We start from the raw sequence: 18,990 nt of genomic DNA on the forward strand, positions 1-18,990 counted from the left end.
CTGGTGGCTAAAGCTCCCGCTTCACACACGGAGGGCCCGGGTTCGATTCCCGGCGGGTGGAAACATTCCGACACGTTTCCTTACACCTGTTGTCCTGTTCACCTAGCAGCAAATAGGTACCTGGGTGTTAGTCGACTGGTGTGGGTCGCATCCTGGGGGACAAGATTAAGGACCCCAATGGAAATAAGTTAGACAGTCCTCGATGACGCACTGACTTTCTTGGGTTATCCTGGGTGGCTAACCCTCCGGGGTTAAAAATCCGAACGAAATCTTATCTTATCTTATCTTAACATTGCAAGGTCTCGTTGTCACAGACGCCACGTTACATTAACCGTAATTTCCTTTGAAATATGTTACGTTACATTTGTTTACATTTCACTAAGCTGTCCTTGTACCGGAGCTTCACGCTCATGCTCACTTGTATTTAGGGCAGCCACTAAACCCTCAGGGGGTCATACAACGCCTCGGGAATGGGAGACAGTCAAGTTCGATGCGAGGAAGAGGAGAATAAGGATGAACCTCTCGGCGCATCGGTGAGACGCTATCAAGGACGTACATGCCGAGGGTACTTTTATATGACGTTAAATGTTTACTTACTTGAAATATCATGGTGGGGAGCAGTGTTTACCAGTGAAACATGGTGGGGAGCAGTGTTTACCAGTGAAACATGGTGGGGAGCAGTGTTTACCAGTGAAACATGGTGGGGAGCAGTGTTTACCAGTGAAACATGGTGGGGAGCAGTGTTTACTAGTGAATCATGGTGGGGAGCAGTGTTTACCAGTGAAACATGGTGGGGAGCAGTGTTTACAAGTGGAACATCATGGTGGGGAGCAGTGTTTACCAGTGAAACATCATGGTGGGGAGCAGTGTTTACCAGTGAAACATCATGGTGGGGAGCAGTGTTTACCAGTAAAACATCATGGTGGGGAGCAGTGTTTATCAGTGAAACATCATGGTGGGGAGCAGTGTTTACTAGTGAAACATCATGGTGGGGAGCAGTGTTTACCAGTGAAACATCATGGTGGGGAGCAGTGTTTACAAGTGGAACATCATGGTGGGGAGCAGTGTTTACAAGTGGAACATCATGGTGGGGAGCAGTGTTTACAAGTGGAACATCATGGTGGGGAGGAGTGTTTACAAGTGAAACATCATGGTGGGGAGCAGTGTTTACAAGTGGAACATCATGGTGGGGAGCAGTGTTTACAAGTGGAACATCATGGTGGGGAGCAGTGTTTACAAGTGAAACATCATGGTGGGGAGCAGTGTTTACAAGTGGAACATCATGGTGGGGAGCAGTGTTTACAAGTGGATCATGGTGGGGAGCAGTGTTTACAAGTGGAACATCATGGTGGGGAGCAGTGTTTACAAGTGGAACATCATGGTGGGGAGCAGTGTTTACAAGTGGAACATCATGGTGGGGAGCAGTGTTTTCCAGTGAAACATCATGGTGGGGAGCAGTGTTTACCAGTGAAACATCATGGTGGGGAGCAGTGTTTACCAGTGAAACATCATGGTGGGGAGGAGTGTTTACCAGTGAAACATCATGGTGGGGAGGAGTGTTTACCAGTGACAACTGATAAACACACAGTAATCACTACGATAGTTTTTCTTGTAACTTTGGCTCTGAGGTTCAACTTTTATTCTAAAATATTGCAGCTGTAACTCCTATATTTTTGTTTAGCCTGTTGCATTTGGTGTTATTTTGAGCGTGGCAGAACACGAGTCGGTGAAGGCAAGGAATGATCTCGTCACCCACTGATGCTTACTGTGGCTTCACCATTGTTGCAACACAGCTGTTATCTTACCTCAATTCACTGCAAATCTTGGCCCTCTCTCAGGCAGATCACTTCCTGTGATGCGACTCACAACACTACTTCTAGTTACCTAACTAATCTTCACTTACTGATCTCAACAATTTTTTTTAGATATCAGTATAACTAAAGGAATCCTACGAAAACATTTAACAAGTCTGAAAAAAAAACAGTGATTTTTATTTACCCCTGCATTAAATCTGCATAATAGACTACTGTATATAAGTATCTTCAAGCAATATGCCCTGAAATCGCATAAAAAATTATACTTCTGTCTATAAACCATGGATAGATTGCCCTAAATGCAAACTTGCTTGAAGAATGCTGAGGAGACGGGCATTGACGGACATGTCCCATCGTCCCTCATCTACAGTCGTGGTTATGTCGCATTAATGATAAAAGTGAAGAAGTCGTATTTTGTTGGGCTCCTGAGAACTTTGGTGTTCATGGCAATGATCAAGTGGACTCAACCTCTCGGTCAGGAATTCAGGACCTCCCGATTTCCTATGGTATTATTCCTGCCTTGGACAATATTTCAGTGGTCTCAACAACTCTGCAGCTGCTGGCAATAACGTTGATCAGAGTTGGACCACAACTAATTTTCTATCAAGACATGATAAGGTTTCTGGCCATCTTCTCATTGTTTAAGTTTGCGAAACTATATTCTCACACTGCACTCTCTCACATGCCGGACACTCGCGACTCGTTAATAACATGTGCATAAACAACCAGCATTGCTCTGCGAGGTCTGTTAGGTTTTACTGTCAGTCCAAAATATCTTGATAATTTGGCCTATCAGCAGGCACACAATCTTCACGTTTAACATCTACACAGCCCCAACACACACTCACTGACCTCCTCGATGAAAGTCCCATCTTGGATACACTTTCTCCTTGACTTTATAATGGAACTAACCACTTATAGCAACTTCGATTATAATTTTACTCTTACCTAACCCCTACAGGCACTAACCCACACGGAACTAAACCTTTACCATTGCAAATCCTCGCCACACTCCTAACCTTTCTGCATTCTTTTGCGCATACATTACCCACAGCACTGTATGACCCTTACGGATTTAGCAGTTAAGTTGATTATAATAACAATGGCTTACGTGCATTCTCTAGCAGCTTCTGAATATGAAGAAAATGGTCGATAAATTAAAATATTAAAAATACTGATTTTCCCCCACTTGCAGAATGAGATTGCAGGCGACGATAGTGTTGGTGGCGGCGGCAGTGGTGGGCAGCGCCCCTGTACCGGCACCACCAGCTGAAGACAACTTAGTGGAGCTTCACGAAGAGGGATTGATGATATTGGTACCCACAGTGCCCATGGCCAGCAAGGACAAGGACGAGAAGGTGCTGAAGAGAGATGTAAGTCCATCACCCACGGCCTTCCTAAGATGGGTACACATCTCCCCATCGTAGGCTGTGTAAACTTTAGAGTTTAGACCAATTATGTTCATGGGGGGAGGTGTTATACCCAGGGGGGGGCATACAACATCTGTGGTCATGGGAAACTATCAAATTCAATCATAGGCAAGTGAGAATGGGTCCCATTCGTTTGATCAAGCCTGATGACGACAGTCCCGCCCATTTCCCAGGTGTTATGGCCCCTACTTCTTTAGAGCTTCCCCATGAAAATAAAATTAATATTAACTAGATGTGTTTCAGTGGTTGTGCGATAAGGTAAAGGTATCCCCCATAAGTCATAAGCCCAGCCCCCTCTACATCAATGCAAAAGGAATAGTGCAGAGTGGTCTGGAAATTCTAATGTAGCAAAATATATATAAATGCATTCCTACAATTTTTGTCCTAGTTACCGTACACTGACGCTGATGGTTTTGAAGCTGATGGAATAGAGCGTTTACCACTTACGAAGAAAAACAGACACGAAAAATTGGAGGAAAGAAAAAATTAGGCGACCACTTACTACCCTGACTCGTGCTCCGTCGTGCTCCGTCGTGCTCCGTCGTGCTCCGTCGTGCTCCGTCGTGGATTATCGCAGCTTCTTCGGCGTGCTAGATGCATTGAAGTGTGTCAGTGAGCTTATAAATTACATCCGTCCAGCGCTTGGAACTAGTCTAGCAAATAACGGTACAGACTGAGCCTAAGAAAAGTAAAAGTGTGTAATAACATAGCAGAGTCGTACTCCCAGAGGGGAACTATAGGCCTAGTGCCATACTACCAGAGGGAACTATAGGCCTAGTGCCATACTCCCAGAGGGAAACTATAGGCCTAGTGCCATACTCCAAGAGGGGAACTATAGGCCTAGTGCCGTACTTCCAGAGGGGAACTATAGGCCTAGTGTCATACTCCCAGAGGGAAACTATAGGCCTAGTGCCATACTCCCAGAGGGGAACTATAGGCCTGGTGCTGTACTCCCAGAGGGAAACTATAGGCCAAATGCCATACTCCCAGAGGGGAACTATAGGCCTAGTTCTGTACTCCCAGAGGGGAACTATAGGCTTAGAGTGCCGTCTGGGCGTAAATAACTTGGAACAAATTTGAGAAGAAACAGTCTGATAGTGTAATGCATAGATGTAGTGTCTATCACAGTGGTACCCTAGTGTATATCACAGTGGTACCCTAGTGTATATCACAGTGGTACCCTAGTGTATATCACAGTGGTACCCTAGTGTATATCACAGTGGTACCCTAGTGTATATCACAGTGGTACCCTAGTGTATATCACAGTGGTACCCTAGTGTATATCACAGTGGTACCCTAGTGTATATCACAGTGGTACCCTAGTGTATATCACAGTGGTACCCTAGTGTATATCACAGTGGTACCCTAGTGTATATCAGTGGTACCCTAGTGTATATCACAGTGGTACCCTAGTGTATATCACAGTGGTACCCTAGTGTATATCAGTGGTACCCTAGTGTATATCAGTGGTACCCTAGTGTATATCACAGTGGTACCCTAGTGTATATCACAGTGGTACCCTAGTGTATATCACAGTGGTACCCTAGTGTATATCACAGTGGTACCCTAGTGTATATCAGTGGTACCCTAGTGTATATCACAGTGGTACCCTAGTGTATATCACAGTGGTACCCTAGTGTATATCAGTGGTACCCTAGTGTATATCACAGTGGTACCCTAATGTATATCACAGTGGTACCCTAGTGTATATCACAGTGGTACCCTAGTGTATATCACAGTGGTACCCTAGTGTATATCACAGTGGTACCCTAATGTATATCACAGTGGTACCCAAGTGTATATCACAGTGGTACCCAAGTGTATATCACAGTGGTACCCTAGTGTATATCACAGTGGTACCCTAGTGTATATCACAGTGGTACCCTAGTGTATATCACAGTGGTACCCTAGTGTATATCACAGTGGTACCCTAGTGTATATCACAGTGGTACCCTAGTGTATATCACAGTGGTACCCTAGTGTATATCACAGTGGTACCCTAGTGTATATCACAGTGGTACCCTAGTGTATATCACAGTGGTACCCTAGTGTATATCAGTGGTACCCTAGTGTATATCACAGTGGTACCCTAGTGTCTATCACAGTGGTACCCTAGTGTATATCACAGTGGTACCCTAGTGTATATCACAGTGGTACCCTAGTGTATATCAGTGGTACCCTAGTATATATCACAGAGGTACCCTAGTGTATATCAGTGGTACCCTAGTATATATCACAGAGGTACCCTAGTGTATATCAGTGGTACCCTAGTATATATCACAGAGGTACCCTAGTGTATATCAGTGGTACCCTAGTGTATATCAGTGGTACCCTAGTGTATATCACAGTGGTACCCTAATGTATATCACAGTGGTACCCTAGTGTATATCACAGTGGTACCCTAGTGTATATCACAGTGGTACCCTAGTGTATATCACAGTGGTACCCTAATGTATATCACAGTGGTACCCAAGTGTATATCACAGTGGTACCCAAGTGTATATCACAGTGGTACCCTAGTGTATATCACAGTGGTACCCTAGTGTATATCACAGTGGTACCCTAGTGTATATCACAGTGGTACCCTAGTGTATATCACAGTGGTACCCTAGTGTATATCAGTGGTACCCTAGTGTATATCACAGTGGTACCCTAGTGTATATCACAGTGGTACCCTAGTGTATATCAGTGGTACCCTAGTGTATATCACAGTGGTACCCTAATGTATATCACAGTGGTACCCTAGTGTATATCACAGTGGTACCCTAGTGTATATCACAGTGGTACCCTAGTGTATATCACAGTGGTACCCTAATGTATATCACAGTGGTACCCAAGTGTATATCACAGTGGTACCCAAGTGTATATCACAGTGGTACCCTAGTGTATATCACAGTGGTACCCTAGTGTATATCACAGTGGTACCCTAGTGTATATCACAGTGGTACCCTAGTGTATATCACAGTGGTACCCTAGTGTATATCACAGTGGTACCCTAGTGTATATCAGTGGTACCCTAGTGTATATCACAGTGGTACCCTAGTGTATATCAGTGGTACCCTAGTGTATATCACAGTGGTACCCTAGTGTATATCACAGTGGTACCCTAGTGTATATCACAGTGGTACCCAAGTGTATATCACAGTGGTACCCTAGTGTATATCACAGTGGTACCCTAGTGTATATCACAGTGGTACCCTAGTGTATATCACAGTGGTACCCTAGTGTATATCAGTGGTACCCTAGTGTATATCACAGTGGTACCCTAGTGTATATCACAGTGGTACCCTAGTGTATATCACAGTGATATCCTAGTGTATGTCACAGTGGTACCCTAGTGTATGTCACAGTGGTACCCTAGTGTATATCACAGTGGTACCCTAGCATATATCACAGTGGTACCGTAATATATATCAGTGGTACCCTAGTATATATCACAGAGGTACCCTAGTGTATATCACAGTGGTACCCTAGCATATATCACAGTGATACCCTAGTGTATGTGACAGTGGTACCCTAAATCACTCCCTACGAAAGTAAAAGACTGGGCAGGCGATGCAAAATGCCGCCAATAAAAAGTAGGGGCGCCATTGGTACACTAAGGGAAAACACCATAAGTGTCCGGGGCCCAAAACTGTTCAACAGCCTCCCATCAAGCATTAGGGGAATTGCCAATAAGCCCCTGGCTGCCTTCAAGAGAGAGCTGGACAGATACCTAAAGTCAGTGCCGGATCAGCCGGGCTGTGGCTCGTACGTTGGACTGCGTGCGGCCAGCAGTAACAGCCTAGTTGATCAGGCCCTGATCCATCGGGAGGCCTGGTCATGGACCGGGCCGCGGGGGCGTTGATCCCCGGAATAACCTCCAGGTAACCACCTCCAGGTAGTGTATGTGACAGTGGTAGCCTAGTGTATATCACAGTGGTACCCTAGCATATATCACAGTGGTACCGTAATATATATCAGTGGTACCCTAGTATATATCACAGAGGTACCCTAGTGTATATCAGTGGTACCGTAGTGTACAGACACCATAATAAATATTGTAGTAAGAACCCCAGTGGAAATTTGTAAATTTGACTTTTTTGGGTTATCCCAGGTTCTCTACACATATGCTGCAATGTATGATAATCTATGTAACTGTATTTGTGTATACCTAAATATACTTATAATATGGTGTCTCGTAGTTCGGTCAGTAGCTTAGCTTACACACTGAGGTCCGGAGTTGGAATCTCTGGTACGGTTGGACAACATTACGATGTGTAAACCATACCCCCGGCCGGGATTGAACCCGCGGTCATAGTCTCAAAACTCCAGCCCGTCGCGGTTTATTTGCAATCGTGTCATTACGATTTCTTGAGTCATGTTGACGGCAGTGAGGGGACTTGAGCTAGAGTTCGTCACGGCCACGCTAGCTGGAGATTCGTCTGTAAAAACTTGCATTTGTGGTCACAGAGGTGCCTGTGCTAACTTTCCTATGGTGTAGAAATATACCTAGTTGGATGAATCTTATTGTGGCTAGCTGGTCTAGTGGCTAACGCGACGGGCTGGAGTTTTGAGACTCTATGACCGCGGGTTCAATCCCGGCCGGGGGTATGGTTTGTTTGCAATCGTGTCATTACGATTTCTTGAGTCATTACGATGTGTCTCCATAAGACACCTGCTGTCCATGTTCACCCATTAGTATAAAATAGGTACCTGGGTGTTAGTGGACTGGTGTGGGTCGCATCCTGGGACAAAACTGACCTAATTTGTGGGAAATGCTCAGCATAACAAGAGGCTTTCTATATAGTAGTATGTCACTGATGTCAGATAGACCTGTATACTTTGTACGTGTACTTGTTGAAATAGATATAATTTAAGAGGGAAGTGATAGTGTTGTAAACAGTTGCCAGCAGTCGCCAGGATATTGCCATAAAAATCCTTACAATAGTTACCATAGTTAATAACAGTAACACAATGGTACTTAGTCTGGTGGAGTGAGTGATATTAGCAAGGTCTTTCTTTTATGCAAATACCGTATCTCCACAAGTAACTGTATACTGTATATACCACACGTGTGTAGTATATCTTGCTACACCACACTTGGGTGTGGCATATCTTGCTACACCACACTTGGGTGTGGCATATCTTGCCACACCACACTTGGGTGTGGCATATCTTGCTACACCACACTTGGGTGTGGCATATCTTGCCACACCACACTTGGGTGTGGCATATCTTGCTACACCGCACTTGGGTGTGGCATATCTTGCCACTTGGGTGTGGCATATCTTGCTACACCGCACTTGGGTGTGGCATATCTTGCCACACCACACTTGGGTGTGGCATATCTTGGGTGTGCCACACCACACTTTGGCATATCTTGCCACACCACACTTGGGAGTGGCATATCTTGCCACACCACACTTGGGTGTGGCATATCTTGCTTGGGTGTGGCATACACCACACTTGGGTGTGGCATATCTTGCCACACCACACTTGGGTGTGGCATATCTTGCTACACCACACTTGGGTGTGGCATATCTTGCCACACCACACTTGGGTGTGGCATATCTTGCTACACCACACTTGGGTGTGGCATATCTTGCCACACCACACTTGGGTGTGGCATATCTTGCCACACCACACTTGGGTGTGGCATATCTTGCCACACCACACTTGGGTGTGGCATATCTTGCCACACCACACTTGTGTCAAGTCGTAGTTTATCAAACTGGCTTAACAATGCAAATTCACGTGACGTGCTGGTTAGTAATATAGCTGAGACGTGTGTAGTCACGTGTAGTTACACTGTGTGGGGTTCAGTACCTTGGATATACCGTTAAGTTCCGAGAGTTATACTCCCAGAGCCCGGCTTTGGGCCAGGCTCGGCTGGGGCATGTCTGGTCAACCAGGCTGTTGCTAACCCACCAACATAGGAAATCTACTTCGCTATAACAATTTAGAGAATTGCATATTTGTGAGACTGGCCGCTGTTAGGGTGGTCATATGGCAAATCCTGACCTTCACTTCGTGTTCCGTACAGGTCGAATACGAAATCATCACCATCCCCAAAGAGATGCTGAAGAGGGAGATCAGACAAATCTCTCAGCTCTACGGTGCACCATCCAGGTAAACACACTTACACTTTAATGTATCTTCCGCCACTTGTTAAGTCAACGCTAGAACAAGTCATTCTCTTATATATTCAAAACTGATGGTTAAGAAGTGTCTCCTTGTAGTGTTAGAGTAAAATCTACATAACTGGTACAAGAGACGTCACACTGAAGACAAACTCAAATTTAAATATTAGATTTTTTTCATAATGAAATTAAAATTTGAGTTACATAACATTCTGAAAAAAAAAATGTACATTTCAGCATATTTTTCTAGGATAGAAATTAAATATATTCAGATACATAAAAAAATATATTATATACTTTCTCTTGACTTATGATACTCTTAACAAGACTCAAGAGTCTCAAAACTCCAGCCCGTCGCGGGTTCAATCCCGGCCGGGGGTATGGTTTATATTCTTAACAACTCTGTTAAATTACCGTCACGCTGAAAATATATGAATTATCTCGTAGTTTTGGAGTCACTCGAATCAATAATGATTCTCTACGTCAGGCTCCTACATTTTATTTTAATAAATTGTGATTTCAGAATGAAAGCTTTCAAATTTATTCTTTCCCTGCTAACTATAGCAGTTACGCTGTTCTTTCCCTGCTAACTATAGCAGTTACGCTGTTCTTTCCCTGCTAGCTATAGCAGTTACGCTGTTCTTTCCCTGCTAACTATAGCAGTTACGCTGTTCTTTCCCTGCTAACTATAGCAGTTACGCTGTTCTTTCCCTGCTAACTATAGCAGTTACGCTGTTCTTTCCCTGCTAACTATAGCAGTTATGCTGTTCTTTCCCTGCTAACTATAGCAGTTACGCTGTTCTTTCCCTGCTAACTATAGCAGTTACGCTGTTCTTTCCCTGCTAACTATAGCAGTTATGCTGTTCTTTCCCTGCTAACTATAGCAGTTACGCTGTTCTTTCCCTGCTAACTATAGCAGTTACGCTGTTCTTTCCCTGCTAACTAAAGCAGTTACGCTGTTCTTTCCCTGCTAACTATAGCAGTTACGCTGTTCTTTCCCTGCTAACTATAGCAGTTACGCTGTTCTTTCCCTGCTAACTATAGCAGTTACGCTGTTCTTTCCCTGCTAGCTATAGCAGTTACGCTGTTCTTTCCCTGCTAACTATAGCAGTTACGCTGTTCTTTCCCTGCTAGCTATAGCAGTTACGCTGTTCTTTCCCTGCTAACTATAGCAGTTAAGCTGTTCTTTCCCTGCTAACTATAGCAGTTACGCTGTTCTTTCCCTGCTAGCTATAGCAGTTACGCTGTTCTTTCCCTGCTAACTATAGCAGTTAAGCTGTTCTTTCCCTGCTAACTATAGCAGTTACGCTGTTCTTTCCCTGCTAACTATAGCAGTTACGCTGTTCTTTCCCTGCTAGCTATAGCAGTTACGCTGTTTTTCCCCAGTTGTGTTTCACTCTTGTCTTCCCAACTGATTCCCCCGATTTTTCTTTCATTTTGATCATGAGGAAGCGCTAAGCCCGTAGCGGGGGCCACATAGCGCCCGTGGGGAATGGGAGGCACTCGGGTTCGATCAAAGGAAAGGGGGAAATCTCAGAATCTCCTTGTACCATCCCCCTCCCCTTCCCATTTCGACGTTGCTAACCTGTAATACAACGCATTTCCTTCCCTATCTTGAGCATGTGTCGCCTAACATTTCCCCCAAATTTCTCCCCACTTTTCTGAGTTAATTTCCCCTCTTTCCCCAGTGCTGCGTCGGGAGGAGAACCCATCTTCCTTGTTGACGAGTGAGTTGGAGGCGATGTGTTGCTACTGTGCTTCCTGCATAGCTAGAGCGCTGCCTGGTTAAAACACACCAGTGCGCGTGTACACACACACACACACACACACACACACACACACACACACACACACACACACACACACACACACACAGTATACACGAGAAACCAAGACTGTAAGGGTGTATAGAAGTCAAATTACTAATGGGCATTGCCAGGTTAGACAGGAGCAGGTTCTCGACCAGGTTAGACAAGAACAGGTTCTCGACCAGGTTAGACAAGAACAGGTTCTCGACCAGGTTAGACAAGAACAGGTTCTCGACCAGGTTAGACAAGAACAGGTTCTCGACCAGGTTAGACAAGAACAGGTTCTCGACCAGGTTAGACAAGAACAGGTTCTCGACCAGGTTAGACATCAGAAAGGCAGGACTGTAAATTGAGAACCCAGATGACCTACACAGATATTAGTAAACATTATTAGGATGGTAAATAAACCGAACAGAGCTAAACACTGTCACGGGGGCAATGAAAAATCCAGACAAGTCTTCAAAAATATAATATACGAGTCTCGCTCATGTCAATCAGTCGAAAGTAATGAGGCCGGGCCATGAGCTGGAGCTCACACACAATCTGATGGGGGAGGGATGGCGGCCCTTGGTCCAAGGAACTGCAACCGCCCTCTCTTTTGCCTTAGGAACCCTGGCTGTCTTCCCATTCAGCAGGCACTGTGAGACTCCTTGGTGGGTTTAGCGCTTACCACCCCCACCTCAACAACCGCACTGGAGAGAGGTTAATGTGAGGGGAAGTGCCGAGAAGTAATTATCTTCCTGAGGTTGTCTGGGGAGGAGGTAATTATCTTGCTGAGGTTGTCTGGGGAGGAGGTTATCTTACTGAGGTTGTCTGGGGTGGAGGTTATTATCTTACTGAGGTTGTCTGGGGAGGAGGTTATTATCTTACTGAGGTTGTCTGGGGTGGAGGTAATTATCTTACTGAGGCTGTCTGGGGAGGAGATAATTATCTTACTGAGGTTGTCTGGGGTGGAGGTTATTATCTTACTGAGGTTGTCTGGGGAGGAGGTTATTATCTTACTGAGGTTGTCTGGGGTGGAGGTAATTATCTTACTGAGGTTGTCTGGGGAGGAGGTTATTATCTTACTGAGGTTGTCTGGGGAGAAGATAATTATCTTACTGAGGTTGTCTGGGGTGGAGGTTATTATCTTACTGAGGTTGTCTGGGGTGGAGGTTATTATCTTACTGAGGTTGTCTGGGGTGGAGGTTATTATCTTACTGAGGTTGTCTGGGGAGGAGGTAATTATCTTCCTGAGGTTGTCTGGGGAGGAGGTTATTATCTTACTGAGGTTGTCTGGGGTAATTACCTCAGTTCTTAGGGGGGAGGGGGAGCTGAATTATTTTTTAATTAAAAAGCAAGCGCTAAACATGTATGGCCCAAGCACCAGGCGTGAGCTACATGTCTTATCACATTCATGGAGAAGCGCTAAACCAGTAGGTCGATATACAGCTCTTGGGCTAATGGGAGACAATTAGGTTCGATTTTATTTTAGAAAGAGCAGATTAGGTGCCTTGGAGCAAGAGCCCTCTCACCGGCGTCAAGGAACCTCCCATCATGGGAAGAGTGAGCTGTAGCTCTTGGCCCGGCAAATTCTTTCAACAAATCAGTGGGCTGATTTTTATATATATATATTAAGGGAACGGCTCGTTCCCTTGAACGGATGAACCTCGACTTCATACTTATTTCTGCAACATTGCAAGCTGATGTGTTAATTTCAACACGATAGTCCTAGAGCTATCATTCAACTTCTCCCTGGTTATTTTGCACACACAAATATATATATATATATATATATATATATATATATATATATATATATATATATATATATATATATATATATAAATTTATATATTTAGTTTGTGTATAATTATGTGGTTAAGATGCCAAGGTTGTTAGGAGGGGAGAGACAGGCTCGGAGGTTTCCCTTCTCACTGATCTATTATACATTTTGTTCTAGTTTGTCATGGGTTGCTGCATTTACTGTCTCGTCTTGTATTCTGTTCCACAGCTATATACAGCAGAGCTTTCTTCAGTCTTTCCAGTACCACTGTTATTAAAACAGTTAACTGTTCTAGTGAGTGTGTGTGTGTGTGTGTGTGTGTGTGTGTGTGTGTGTGTGTGTGTGTGTGTGTGTGTGTGTGTTTTTTACTGGGGATGAGCTATAGCTCCTGGTTTCGTCTCTTATTGTTATATTTTACTGATTTTTGGTTTCCAGTTCCTGATCAGACTATTTCTTGAAGTATATAAATTTTTCCCGCTTTCACTGCCTCTCCGTCCAGTCTCACTGCCTCTCCGTCCAGTCTCACTGCCTCTCCGTCCAGTCTCACTGCCTCTCCGTCCAGTCTCACTGCCTCTCCGTCCAGTCTCACTGCCTCTCCGTCCAGTCTCACTGCCTCTCCGTCCAGTCTCACTGCCTCTCCGTCCAGTCTCACTGCCTCTCCGTCCAGTTTCACTGCCTCTCCGTCCAGTCTCACTGCCTCTCCGTCCAGTCTCACTGCCTCTCCGTCCAGTCTCACTGCCTCTCCGTCCAGTCTCACTTGCTTACAACTTAGAAAGGGAAAATGGTTATTCCTGACCATGACTCTCCAGCATTTTCATCTGCCAACAGTCACACTAGCTCCCCATTTCTCAGCTTGTAGTTACTTGTTCGTAATACCTCTTTTAGTCTGCGAGGTGGCTCGGCGAGCTCTAGTTCCTGGCACCGCTTCTTAACTTTCTCCGACTGACGTTAACCATGTCATTTAAAGTTCTCAACCCTCTCGTGCAGTTCGTTTCTTATGTGTTATTGTTTACCTCATTCCGAGTCTTCATTTTGCGTGTTTTCTAGCAACACACTCGCTCATTTAGGTGTGTAAGTGCAACACTGTGTTCTTAGTCTTGTTTCATTCTTTGAAAACACGGTCATGGTTTAACTCTGTCGTGCAGTATTTTGTATGTAGTTCCTGCAGTAATGTAAGACATAGTTTTAACGCGTTTTCTTCGTTACTAAATTCCCTCAACTGTATAACAAGATTTACTAAGATTACGCCGGTCTTTTTGTGGCAAGTGTCAGTGGCAAGTGTCAGTGGCAAGTGTCAGTGGCAAGTGTCAGTGGCAAGTGTCAGTGGCAAGTGACGTAAACCTTTATAATCTGTGAGTTTCTAATATTTACTCCCTGAACCTCCTTTGACAAACAGAAGTTTGAGAATTATATATGAAATAACATGCTTGAAATAATGAAGATAAAGTAAATATTCACTCGAAAGACTTCATATATTCTTCGTTAATTAAAAATATATCACAGCTTTGCACACCCTTGCAAATGCAGGTGCAAAATTATCATTCCAAGAGTGTATTTACACCCAGAGATGTGTAGATGCATTTAACAAATTCTTTAAAAAGTTGTGTCTCAGGGGTGATATTGTTGTTAGTGTTTAGGTAATTTGGAGTTTTAATAACCCACGTGCAGTAGGCCTCAGAAAGTAACGAACTTGATCATTAGATGACGGAAAAATGCTTGACTTGAGGTATGTGGTGATTATATGGCAGCAGTCACGTTATACTACCACTCAGCTGACAACAGGGCATCTACTGGGCCTTCCACCTGACCACAGCCAACCAACACCTACGTCCAGTCCAATTATCCAGGTGACAGTAACTGGCACAGCAGATGGACGACTGTGGTAATGACTGGTGAAGCTTACGGACTGCTGCAGACACTGACTGATCCTTGACTGGTGTCAGCTGTGGGATTTTGTAGCTGTTGATCCGTTAAGTGGATATATTCTTAAGGAATTACATACCAAGTTTACTGTCTTAACCTCACTTCTAAGATGTTATTCATTGACGTGACTAACTTCACAATAATAATTAATGCATGTGATAAGTCTAATATATTTATGTAAAGTTTAAATAAAATCATTTCGGAAACAGCATACTGGAAGTTAATAAAATACTTCTATATATATTTAACTGTTGCTCGTAAAACTGACTAATTCTTAGTTTCTCACAAACAGCAGCTCTGTTAATAACTACGAGACCAAGAGCATTCTAACTGCAGCACCAACAGTAAGGCAAGTATATATATCAGTGATTTTTATTATTAATTCCTGATGGGGTCCCTTACGAGGTTGTTAGACGTTTCCTTCATTTTCTCCCTTTAATTAAACTTTTCGACATTTCGCTCATAACTCGAAAACGTCAAAAAAATTTACTTCCAATTTTTAACACTTGTGTACGGTAACGAGGACCAAATTCTTGGAACAATTGGCATGTTGATGCGCCTTGTGACACCCAAGTTGTTGAACCCATCCCCATTATTATAATCAAAACTAAGCTCTAAACCCACCACGGTGATACAGCCATGAAAATCCATTCCCAGCATCCTGGAATGGTTCAGATAACTTCAAAAATTTTCACAGGCGGCGCTTTAAACGTTCAAAAAAAAAGGTTTCTAAAAATTCGACAATGGCGGAGAGTGAAACAAGTGACCAGGAGAAAATTTGACCATTTTGATACTTTGGGACGGTTTTTATTGCCGACAAATCAAGTTAAATCATTTTCAGCATGCCTCTTCTGATCGGCTTCAAACCTTAAATACCGGTGTATCTTAATATGAAGTATTTTTGTATTTATTTTGGACTGTGTGGGCCCCAATTTCCATTTTTTTTTTTTTTTACAAATTTATCGAATTGAATTTAAATAAAAAAATTACAGAATTTTAGAGAATTTTATGTAGAAAGCAAATGAGAAAAGGACCCCCCCCCAAAAAAAAAAAAAAATCACGCGAAGCGAACCATACCACGGACGGGATTTGAACCCGCGGTCAGAGAGTCTCAAAACTCTAGGCCGTCGCGTTAGCCTTATTATAATCATGGGGAAGCGCTAAACCCATAGGATTATACAGCGCATGTATGGGGAAGGGGGAGATGGGTGGTATTCAGGTTCAATTCAGATAACTGGAGCACAGATCCAATTCCCTAGATCAAGAGCCCCTCACCAGGGTCCAGGAACCTCCCCTGAGGGACTCCCTCTTATACTAATTATCGTTGACTACTTGAGAACGACTTACTTAATCCGCTTCAAATTTTCATAGCTGGTCTCACGGGCAGGGTTCGATCCAAGGAAAGGGATTTCAGATATAATTATTAGGATAAAGAGCCCCTCACCAGCGTGAAGGATCCTTCAAGTGAGGTATACGAGCCAAAACGTGCGATATTTGGAGAAATTCCTCTTCCTGATCAGCCGGGCTGGGGTTCATACATCTGCTTACATGCTGCCAGCAGTAATAGCCTGGTTGATCAGATCCTGATCTACCACGAGGCTTGGTCTCAGTAAATAACTTATTTGTAAATATATATTCTGAAGCTGCAGCGTCCATGGGAATAAATGCGTAATTACAAATATAATACAAAGGTGACCCACAGACTTCTAATAACACATTGTACACAAATCAGGGATCAAGTGGAACCTGAACCCATGGCAAGTCGTACAACTCCCTAACCTTCATATGATGAATAGAAATATACCTAGTACAAGAGTGGGTGTGAGTTGGACCTGACTAGCTTGTGCTAACAGGTTTGATGCTGTGTTCCTTAAGTGGATGTGACCTAACTAGGTTAGGTTATTGGCTTAAACCGGTGGGAGACTTGAACCTGCCTCCCATGGGCCAGTAGGACTGCTGCAGTCTTCCTTATGTTCTTTTGTAGTTGGACGATCCTGTTATAGCCAGCTGGCCCAGTAGTTAACGCACTGGCCAGCGAGTTTAACTCGTTTGCAATCGTGTCAGTACGATTTCTTGAGTCACTTAGCATGGGTTCTAACCCCTTCCCGTTCCCTGATTTATAATGCAAACTCTTCAGTTTTCCAGATTATTATAATCATGGGGGAACGCTAAACCCGTGGGAGGGAAGGATATGGAAGGTATTCAGGGACAATTCAGGGAACCGGAGCACAGATCCAATTCCCTAGATCAAGAGATCAAGAGCCCCCTACCAGCGTCATGGAATGTCCCTTGAGGGGTCTCGGTTTTCCAGAACTGTTATCTACTGTACCACCTTTGAGGTCTAAACACATATGCAGTATAATGTGATCCTTTATTGACAACGTTTTGCCCACACAGTAAGCTTTTTCAAGACTTGAAAAAGCCCACTGTGTGGGCGAAACGTTGTCAATAAAGGATCACATTATACTGCATATGTGTTCATATTTCCATTGTGTCGGTATTTTATACCATTTATTTCCACCTTTGAGGTCGCAGCTTATCAGAAACAAGAAAATGTTCCTCATTGTTTTATCAGTTATCTCATTTGAGTTATGTAATTTTTTAACGAAGAAAACAGTGTACCCGCATTTTAATGCATGTACGTTTTGAATATCTGTGTGTACTTTGATAATTATTATAATTATAACCCACAAGGGTCATACAGCGCTTGTATACTTTGCTTTATGTGCGTGGATTTTAGATTTTTTTAGATTTTGTCACCGAAGTGGCTAGTTCATTGTGCACCCCATATCCATCCTGTGGACGGTAGCGTGAGAACATATCCATCCTGTGGACGGTAGCGCGAGAGCATATGGATACACAAAAGGCCTAGGAACTAGGCCCCAAAGGGTTAACAGGAATACATATGGATTTATATCTACATATCTATAGTTCACTTATCTGTTACAAGCAAATTTAGGAAATTTGCTTAGTATATCTGGTATCTTATTTTCATTAATAAGATATCTTGACATGTCACATAGGTTATTATACTGTCTGTCTCTGTATTCCTCAATAAGTGGACAATTAAGCACATAGTGTTCAAGAGAGTGACCATATACCTGATCACATAATTTACATTTAGTTTGATCATCATCTGTGTGTCTCCCAAACTGCCAGAAGTACTTGTAACCAAGCCTAAGCCTGGCCACTACAACATCAGTCAGTACTTGTAACCAAGCCTAAGCCTGGCCACTACAACATCAGTCAGTACTTGTAACCAAGCCTAAGCCTGGCCACTACAACATCAGTCAGTCTGTTCACATTGCAAGTTGCTCCATAAACATACTTATCTACGTTCATGTTATCATAGTGGGTTATAGATCTACTCAGGCTTCTAACTGCATTCCTATAACAATCATTTTCATTATTTACTTCTCTCCTAATATTATTCCTAATGCTAGACACAGATATACCAAAGTTATATTCTACATTCTCCTTCTGGGTACTCTTCTTGGCTAACATATCAACTTTATCATGAAGGAGTAATCCAATGTGTGATGGGATCCATAGCAATTGTACATTAATTCCTTTGTCCCTAATTTTTGAGTATCTATCCCTGGCTTCTCCAATGAGCATGTTGCTGGAGTCATTATATGTGCGTGGGTACGTACCAATCAATGCTTTTCTGTCATTTGTTTCTCTGTATCCAAGTTCTTCTCCCACTTGTAGCCCCGTTTTATTTTTCCACTGTCATCTTTTCCGCACACAGTGGCGGCATCAAGAGGGCTTTTAGGGACTTGAGCTCAGATATTCTCTCAGTTCCCCAAAAGGCTATAGAAATAACGCTGCTTCAAAGCAAGTTTCTTTGTCTCCACTTCCAACCAGACAGCCACCTCCAAGCCCACTCAAGTATAGAAATTCTGGCGCCGCCGCTGCCAGTACTTACCATTATGCACATGGGCAACAGTTAGGCAACTTAATTCTGAAACGTTTGGCCTACACAGTAGGCTTCTTCAGTCAAGTACAGAAAGTAGGCAGGAGCAGTAGTGATGCAAAGACGATGTAATCAGTCCATCACCCTTGAAGTCGTAGATTTGAGGTTGTCAGTCCCTCAGCCTGGAGAAGTTCAGTTCCATAGTCTGGAAC

At 43.5% G+C, this 18,990-nt stretch overlaps 1 protein-coding gene across 4 annotated transcripts in view; it reads left to right on the forward strand.

Annotated features, from left to right (window-relative positions):
* The first annotated feature begins 2,977 nt into the window (after window positions 1–2,977).
* The window catches only part of LOC128703310 (uncharacterized), a 36,004-nt gene continuing 19,991 nt past the window's right edge, over window positions 2,978–18,990 (forward strand). The window contains exons 1-4 of one of the 4 annotated variants that reach the window (XM_053797923.2): window positions 2,978–3,187; window positions 9,270–9,355; window positions 11,055–11,093; window positions 15,155–15,211. In XM_053797923.2, the coding sequence (XP_053653898.2) occupies window positions 3,011–3,187; window positions 9,270–9,355; window positions 11,055–11,093; window positions 15,155–15,211 (359 nt within the window). In that variant the 5' untranslated portion in view covers window positions 2,978–3,010. The remainder of the gene's footprint in view (window positions 3,188–9,269; window positions 9,356–11,054; window positions 11,094–15,154; window positions 15,212–18,990) is intronic. The other 3 variants (XM_070085308.1, XM_070085311.1, XM_070085310.1) reach the window with 3 other exon arrangements.

Source organism: Cherax quadricarinatus, chromosome 15 (assembly GCF_038502225.1).
Source record: "Cherax quadricarinatus isolate ZL_2023a chromosome 15, ASM3850222v1, whole genome shotgun sequence".
NCBI classification, from domain to species: Eukaryota; Metazoa; Arthropoda; class Malacostraca; order Decapoda; family Parastacidae; genus Cherax; species Cherax quadricarinatus.